At 34.9% G+C, this 9,238-nt stretch overlaps 1 protein-coding gene across 2 annotated transcripts; it reads left to right on the forward strand.

Annotated features, from left to right (window-relative positions):
- The first annotated feature begins 1,539 nt into the window (after positions 1–1,539).
- LOC133313808 (zeaxanthin epoxidase, chloroplastic-like) lies at positions 1,540–7,902 on the forward strand. 2 transcript variants are annotated; one of them, XM_061515209.1, is made up of 16 exons: positions 1,540–2,179; positions 3,053–3,215; positions 3,391–3,465; positions 3,670–3,770; positions 3,894–4,009; positions 4,746–4,957; positions 5,137–5,228; positions 5,437–5,551; positions 5,643–5,746; positions 6,036–6,081; positions 6,211–6,275; positions 6,370–6,456; positions 6,723–6,777; positions 6,871–6,959; positions 7,047–7,131; positions 7,552–7,902. In XM_061515209.1, the coding sequence occupies exons 1-16, from the start codon at positions 1,671–1,673 to the stop codon at positions 7,648–7,650; spliced, it is 2,013 nt and encodes a 670-aa protein (XP_061371193.1). In that variant the 5' UTR covers positions 1,540–1,670; the 3' UTR covers positions 7,651–7,902. The 2 variants fall into 2 exon arrangements, with proteins under 2 accessions (XP_061371193.1, XP_061371191.1); XM_061515207.1 differs by having other exon boundaries at positions 1,545–2,179; positions 7,570–7,901.
- Positions 7,903–9,238: the final 1,336 nt, after the last annotated feature.

Genomic DNA, 9,238 nt, shown 5'->3' on the forward strand with positions numbered 1-9,238 from the left:
CTTTTACGTTGTTATTCTCTAGGCCTAGGGAACTGCTCAGATAATGAATGGGCTTTATCTATCCCACTAAGCCTCGCATGTAGTATGCACCACTCAATCTTTGCGGGCCAATTACATTATAATCCTTGCCAATAAAACCAGGCAAAAACCAATTATTCTACAAGTAGAGCTGGCAAAGCGGGCTCGATTTGGCAGGATGAGCTGAGTTATTCAAGCAATCTCAAAAGTGCAGCGGAACAGAGTGGACTTATTTTTTAGCGGGTATAGGTGAGCCGAGACGGGTCAGTATAAAATAAGTTTGGGCTGGTGGGCCAAGCCCAACTCACAAAATGGGACGAGGTGGGTCGAGTTTTTCAGTCCAATTTCAAAAGCAGAGCGGGACAAACTGACTCATTTTTTGATGAATTGATGGCGGAACAGGGGGGACCGCTCACCTTGTCACCTCTACCTATACAACTAAGGTATTTCACTCCAAGTTAATTAATTTTTTGTACATGTATAATAACAAAAGATGAAAGCCCAGTTCCCGGGCTCCAGCGGGCCAGGCCCAAGGATAAGGACCGTTCTGGATCTGTCCCCCACCAGATGGTGGTCATCACATACCAGCGACCCAAACCTTCACTCAGTGCATCAATACGAGACCCATCTTTCAATCACTCATTCACAACTTTCAATCTAGCTTAAATTGTGAGGTGATTAAGTAATTACCACTTCAATCCTCATCGTCTTTATTCTATTAATAAAAATAATTAAATATTATGAAATTTTTTTAACATAAATAAATAGGTTCTGATGCATTATTCATTCTTCGAACTCAATAAACTCTCGTGTGAAGGACATTTAAAAAAAATATAAAATCATTAACCTGAACTCCCTCACCTAATAATTTAATTTTTTTATTGAATTTACGTTTTACATAGTATGTATAATAAAATATGGAGTTATTTAAATCCACTTCATTAATTTTATATTGAATGTTATAAATTAAATTAATAACTCTCGGTTGGTGATAGAGACCAAAATTGTAATAAATAAAACAACAGTGACTAAAATTCAAATTGGGTAAAATTATAATGATCAATTGCTTTTTTTTTTTGTACTAGACCAATTGCTTATTTAAATATTATATCTATTATGTCAGTTAAACAAAAATACATAGTTGAATAGTAACAAAGTAATGGATTTCCACACAAAAAAATAAAAAATAAGAAATAAGAAATGAAAGGCAGACTAAAGGATTAAACGTCCTTATCCATATAGGAAAATAGCACAAGCCAATGAAAATTGATATTTTGATATTGCGGTGGGTTTGAATCCTGTATAAGATTATCCATACGTGGACGAACTTATAACATGTAACCACCTAGGATCCATGACCACAATTAAGGTAAAAAAAAAGAAAAAAATGTGTCTGTTGTCACAGTCACCAAGCACTAGCAGCCACTCGGTTCACCCCATGATCATTATCGAATATACTAATGCATAGTTTGACCTCTTCTTTCTCTATGCTGATATTTTTGTGGTCTTCAACTACGAACCACTAATTCCTTATTAGATATTATTATTGCCATTGCCATGCATTGCCTCAACCTCTAATGTTATTTATAACTATATTTTATTAATGCATATTTACGCTTGTGTTGGTTCCTAAGCTTTCTGCTAGTGCTACAATGGCCTCTACCTTGTGTTACAACTCTCTTAATCCCTCAACAACAGCTTTCTCGAGAACCCACTTCTCAGTTCCCTTGAATAAAGAGCTTTCACTGGATATTTCACCTTTTGTTAGCTATGGCTATCATCACCTGGGAAGCAGAACAATGAAGCAGAGGAAGAGAGTGATGCATGTCAAAGCTGCAGTTGCTGAGGCTCCACCCTCATCGCAAGCTGTGAATGGAACCTCTCAGAAGAAGAAGCTTCGGGTACTTGTGGCGGGTGGAGGGATAGGTGGCTTGGTTTTTGCTTTGGCTGCTAAGAGAAAAGGCTTTGAGGTAATGGTGTTTGAGAAGGACCTGAGTGCTATAAGAGGGGAGGGACAGTATAGGGGTCCAATTCAGGTACAAAGCAATGCATTGGCTGCTTTGGAGGCTATAGATTCAGAGGTTGCTGAGGAGGTTATGAGAGTTGGTTGCGTCACTGGTGATAGAATCAATGGACTTGTGGATGGAGTTTCTGGTTCTTGGTAAGTTAAAAGTTATTAACATATATGATTTAGTGTCTTTCTTTTCACCTTTGTTCTCTCTATAGGCATGGGATACTCTCACTGACTGGTTTAATATATGTTGAGGCCTTAAAGTGGAAAAGAACTTGCGTTTAAGGTTTTATTTACCATGGGGTTTTAGACCCTTAAGAACTAATTAATTAGTTTCAACTATGTAGCATGTTCATGGCAACCGTATCCATTTTTAGTACTGGGTTTGCCATAATTGATTGGCATGGCTTGATAGTTGATAGTGTCCTCTTGTTTGGTTGGAAGCTTCTGGTAAAAACGAAACCTTGAATTCTAACTGCCGCAGATGAATAGTTGGCTTAGACAGAAGTTCCAATGTAATGTAAATTCTGATGTTTAGCAATGTTTGTGTTAATGGTCCTAGTTAAAAATCTAGTTACTTCCTGTTTGCTAATGAGATTGATTAAAAAAAAAGTCGATTCTTGATTGAGGATACTCTTTAGCTCTATAAAACATTGAAAGAATCTGAGTTAATATGTATTTTCTGTTTTATTTGCAACAAATTTCCCATAAAGAATTTAATTAATACTGTTTGAAAGAATTCAGGGTTTAATGCAGTTGTGACTACCTAAGAGCAGTACTGGATGAGTTATAATTTACTCTTAGTGAGTACAAAAAGGGCTCAATAGGCTATTGTAGAACTAAAAAAATTATTACTTCTAGCAAATATGCAAATGGGAGTTCTGTTAAAGTAAATCAGCATTTCATTCTCAAACAACAATCTTGTTTCCTTAATATCAAAGTTACAAAAAAGATGTTTTCTGCAATTTTCTTTACGCAATTTTAGCATTTGGTACCATGAATTGATATATAGCTGGTTATCAGGTATGTCAAGTTTGATACATTCACTCCTGCAGTGGAACGTGGGCTTCCGGTCACGAGAGTTATTAGTCGAATGGCTTTACAAGGGATTCTTGCTCGTGCTGTGGGGGAAGATGTCATTATGAATGCCAGTAATGTTGTTAATTTTGTGGATGACGGAAACAAAGTAAATAGAGAAAGCTTTAATGTTGAAGATTCTCCTCATATTGCTGTCAATTTTTATATGTATTTTCTGAAGCTTTTGTTTCTTTCTTCTTGAATAAGCATTGGCAGACTAATGTGATTAAATATCATTTGATTGACAATTACTACTCTTCTCATCCAGCATTCCACAATTTCAGGTAACAGTAGAGCTCGAGAATGGTCAGAAATATGAAGGAGATCTCTTGGTTGGGGCAGATGGTATATGGTCCAAGGTCTTATTAATTTTTTCCTTGGTTCTGATCCTATTCTTTAGCAAATAATTTCATCCATATACAAGTACACGGAGTGGAATGCATGTGTGTGTTAGACTTGTTCTTCCATTGTGAAGTGATGAACTCTTTCTGTCATTCTGTTTGTAGGCAGCCTATATAATCATAAATTCTTCTCTTAATCTTATTGTATTGTTTTGTAAATAGGTGCGAAAACAGTTATTTGGGCCAACAGAAGCTGTTTACTCTGGCTATACTTGTTATACTGGTATTGCAGATTTTGTGCCTGCTGACATTGAAACCGTTGGGTACGTTGGTCATTAGTCATGTATTGTATCCCTACTCATCCATTTTCTTTGGCCTGTATTTACATTTTTGTTAATATTACTTATATCATGTTGAGAAGCTTACTTTAACTTCTCTGCTGGTAGGTACCGAGTATTCTTGGGACACAAGCAATACTTCGTATCTTCAGATGTTGGAGCTGGAAAGATGCAGTGGTATGCATTTCACAAAGAACCTGCTGGTGGTGTTGATAGCCCCAATGGTATGCATTCTTAATGTGTTTGAGAGTTGACGCCTGTTAGATGCACAGCCTCTTTAAATGTTAAATTTTCTTTATGATATATTTATAGACATTTTGAATTATTTATCCTGGCATCTAGATAACCAATGCTGTCTTTGAATATATTGAAGATGAAGGAAATGATTATACCTGGATTGAATTTTCAACTATTATGGTGATGACACATTGATTATTTTGTTTGATGTTTTGAGCTTAAGTTAATTTGTATGCCGAGGATCACAGATTATTAACTGTGCTGTCACTAGTTGCAACAAATAGTGAACTATTAGTGGGGTTGTGTATGTAAAAGGGGATAAAAAGGAAGAGATAGCTGCTCTTGGCATCTTCTCAAAGTTTAAGGATGCATGCTTAACCCAACACTTATTTGAGATTATCTATTAATTGCATTTTGTTAAACTACATAGATGCACCTTAATGCGACTCACATCCATTCTATATTAGACTCTTTCTTCTTCCATCACTGAATCCTTACTTCATCTTTCTTGATATGCAATAGAATGGATTCTAACTTTCTATCAACCGGGTATCAAAATGAAGATTGCTAATCAGATTGACCGGGTTCTACTACAGTAATTTTCGCATTGGAAATAGAAATTGGATAACCTTGAAAAAATACTAATAGAAGTATGTATTTATTTTTCATACTTTATTGTGAGGAAAAATCATCATACTTAATTTCTTACTTTTTGCATGGCAGGAAAAAAGGAAAGGTTGCTTAGGTTATTTGAGGGCTGGTGTGATAATGCAGTAGATCTAGTACTTGCTACAGAAGAAGAAGCAGTTCTGCGACGAGACATATATGACAGGATACCAACATTGAAATGGGGAAAGGGTCGTGTGACTTTGCTCGGTGATTCTATCCATGCCATGCAGCCAAATATGGGCCAAGGAGGTTGCATGGCTATTGAGGTATATATACTTTTTTTTTATCTGGTATTTTGTCTATTCATCCCTTTTCAGTGAAATATGAAGTTATTATTTTTCTTCGATTAGTTTCCGCAATTTCCTACATATTCAGACCTAATAGACATAACAAAGTCAGGCTATCTCACCTTTTATTTTCTAACTAGCTTATTTTATCATTACAGGACAGTTATCAACTTGCATGGGAGTTGGACAAAGCATGGGAACAAAGTATTAAATCAGGGTATCCGATTGAAATTGATTCTACCCTAAGAAGGTAACCTTCCATTTGTTCTTCAAATATGCACAATACTGAAACGATGATTTTGTTGACTTGATTCGAATAGAGAGATGGTTTCACATATCAACCATGGTCCAGTAATTAATCTTTCATCATTTTCAATTTGATTGAATTTGATTATAAATCTCTTTGGTGACTGATGAGGCCTGTCTCCCCCCCTTCCCTTTCCCATTAATGCTTTCAGCTACGAGAGAGAAAGAAGATTACGAGTTGCCATTATTCATGGAATGGCTAGAATGGCAGCTCTTATGGCTTCTACATACAAGGCATATCTAGGTGTTGGTCTTGGCCCTTTAGAGGTAGGAACTTAAATTTTACAATTAAGAGAATGAAGAATATAATGAAGTTGACACTATGTGCCACAAATTCATTGCTTTCCTTCCACTGCAGTTTTTGACAATGTTTCGTATACCACATCCTGGAAGAGTTGGAGGAAGGTTTTTCGTTGACATGATGATGCCTGTTATGTTGGACTGGGTCTTAGGTGGCAATAGGTAATCATGAGAGCCCAATTGCCTTTGCTCTAAGACTTTCATCATCAATTTTAGAAATTGATATACACTGGAGTTCTTCTTACTTGAGTCCTCTCATTCAACATGCTTGTTAGAAATCTGAGCCAATGAATGACTTAAAAAATGATGAGATGTTTAAGTAACTGATAATATTGAAAACAATGTTCAGTTTTTAGTTGCTGCGTTAAGATAGAGAAATATTTTGCATAATCAAACATAAAATTGTGCGATTTGATTACTTACAAAATGAAGAATGGTGCTACTTTTGCAGCTCCAAACTTGAAGGTAGACCACTAAGTTGCAGGCTCTCAGACAAAGTAGGTTGCTCAAATATAGTTACTTTTGTACTTTGTTGCTGAGAAGAAATTGTATCTGGTAATTTATATGGTCATATCTATTAGATTGTTCTGATCTCGATGCTAATAGGCATTGAATTATTTATGAAGGCAAACAACCAGTTGCGCAGATGGTTTGAAGATGATGATGCACTTGAGCGCGCTACTAATGGAGAGTATGTCCCTAACCAAATATGCATGAGTATCACCCTTTACATATTGTATATGTAGATAACATAACTTTTATGTCCAACCTTGTTTGAATTATAGGTGGATTTTGTTACCATGTGGGGATGAAACAGGTCTTTCAGAACCTATATGTTTAAGTCGAAATGAGATGAAACCCTGCATAATCGGGTATGCCTACAGTTGCACCTACCTACAATGTAGTGACATAATAGTTCTTAAATTGTACCTATTATGCAATAGATCCTGGAATAAAGAGTAAAGTGTCGTGAAAGCATTTATAATTTACATATATTCAATTGGTTGACGATAACAGATTTTGGATGTGCCTTTTGAAAAATGAACAATGATTTTACTTTTGGTCACCAATTAATGTGCATTGTTCCAATCTCAATAATCATAAACATATCAAATTTTCTCTGCCTTTGTTATTGCAGGAGTGCACTGCAAGAAGATTATCCAGGCAGTTCAGTTACAGTACCTTCACCCCAGGTAACAAAATTTATCATGACCTGAATTAAACATGGTTCCACACTTAATGTTCTTCAACATCATGCAACATAATTAATAATTTCTCTTTTTAAGGTTTCTCAAATGCATGCTCGAATTAACTATAAGGATGGCGCCTTCTTCTTAACTGATTTGCGGAGTCAACATGGCACCTGGATTATTGAGTAAGAAAAAGAAATGGAAGATAACTAGATTTTTAAGTTTTAAATTCTTGACAAATGTATTTAACATCATTCTCATTATGTTTTCAGCATTGAAGGAAGGCGGTACCGTGTACCTCCGAATTATCCTGCTCAAATCCACCCATCTGATGTTGTTGAGTTTGGTTCTGGGAAGGTGATAGACTATCCCTCAGACGTCCTAAAAAGTAGTTACAGCATTCATTTTAGACATTTGCATCTTTTATAACTTATATTAGGTTTATGACATACCATCTGATCAACGTTTGAGAAAGATTCAACCATTCAGTCCAACTTGGAATTATTATTATTATTTTTTTAAAATTTCATTTTACCATTTCCTGATTATACACTTAAACACTTCCTCTCACACTCAATTTTGCATTTTTTAATCTATGCCCTAAATTTCATTAAATACTTGTATTGAAATGCTTGTGCAGTTGTGCACCAAAAAGGTGCAAGTGACATTTTCCTTATCATTTATCTGAGACGAATGTTTCTGTTCCTGTACCTTACATATAATATCTTAAGTGCAAGTTAATTTTGAATGGTGCATTTCTTATGATGTGTGACTGAGTATCCAAGTTATTTGCAGGTTTCATTTCGAGTTAAGGTGACAAGATCCACTCCAAGAGTCTCTGAGAAGGAAGGGACAAAAGTTTTACAGGAAGTATGAGTGATTCTGATTAGTTACAATTTGCAAGTTATTGAAAAGTTATACAGCACAAATTTGGAGTGGTAGAGCACTATCTGCATTCTTTTAGGGCAGGGTATTATACAACGGTGCCACTTATTCAGGATCTGATTATGTTATACACATACACGGACTCTTAAGATATAAATTTGTAGAACATTGTTTAGGGTTACAACTGTACATATTCATGCACTTCAAAAGAATTTACAAAGAATTCGCAATATCTTACAATTAGGAAGCAATGTGAAAATAAGATGATATTTTTATAATTATTAACAAAAACATATCAACTAATAATAATAATAATAATAATTAATTAATTAATTAAACGCCAGCTAAAGTTTTCACATCTAAATAAAAATAAAAAGTATATGCTGTTTATATAAATGAACAAGGAATGATTTAAAAGATTCATTATATGATCTAAATTTTTAATTTATTTTTTATTCTTAATAATTCGTAAACTAGTAAATAAATATTTTTACGGGACCGCGGAAAGTGATGCACTAGAATCGTGCTGACGTGGCACTGTGTCCCGTACTGGTTAATGCGGGGGACTAATCACGTACCAATTGACTATACATTTAGTTGCATTAGTTTGGGAAAAAAAAATTCACATAACATTAATTGGGCAATTCTTTAAAGGAGTTGCCTTAGTAGGGTCCTTTTACCTCCCTCCCAAAAATCCTTCGTTTCAAATATATCTTAGCGGGTTGTGCTTTCGTTCCATACCCGTCCCTTTAGAAAGTTGAAGCTCGTAAGTAAGGGTCATCTTCATGACAATGAGTATTATAACAACAAGAACTGAAACATACAAATTAGACAGCAAATGAGGTGTAGTGAATTGGTAAGTTGAGTTTTTATCTAGACCTAGCAAAAGTAGGTAAGAAGTCTGATTGAGAATTAGTCCATACCTAAAGTTGAAAAAGAAATAAGAAAATAGACAGTAGACGAGGATTGTTATCATATGTGAGACTCTTTTTTTTTTTTTTTCAGTAAAAGTAAGTATTTGGAATTGCCTTCTATTGTGTATTTGTGTAGTATACAACAATAGAAAAGAAAAAGAAAGGGAAAAAAAAAACTCAACGTGGTATGTCTCAATGGGGTAATGACTTATATTTCTTGAGGGAAGAACTCAAATTCAATCCTTATAAAAATCTTACGGGGAAAGCCTATATTCATTGCGCTCTCAGTTCTATGGGAGAGCACGATTCGATTCCATTTTTTATATTGCGGTTTTAAAAAGTGGTTTGATTATTTTTACTGATTTGAAACAAATACTTCGGTTCTTAAATCGATTTGAAAATTGTTGGAATTTGTATTCAAATTCTATGGGTTATGAATAAGAAGTGGGTTAAGGAAAAAAAAAAGAGGGTAGTTGAAAAGGTATGTGAATTTTAAAAAGTCTCACATTAGATAATTAATAAAAGGTGAAAGAGTTTATAAGCTCTCATCTCACATTCTTAAATTACCCTTTGGGACACTATACTTTTGTGGAAGGAAATTTTTGTCCAAAATACCTCTATCCCTATCTGTTTTTCTTCCCAAAATCTCATCTGTCTTCAACAAC

The sequence above is a fragment of the Gastrolobium bilobum genome, unplaced genomic scaffold, assembly GCF_033153095.1.
Source record: "Gastrolobium bilobum isolate Gb01-03AN ecotype WA unplaced genomic scaffold, APGP_CSIRO_Gbil_v1 utg22217, whole genome shotgun sequence".
NCBI classification, from domain to species: domain Eukaryota; kingdom Viridiplantae; phylum Streptophyta; class Magnoliopsida; order Fabales; family Fabaceae; genus Gastrolobium; species Gastrolobium bilobum.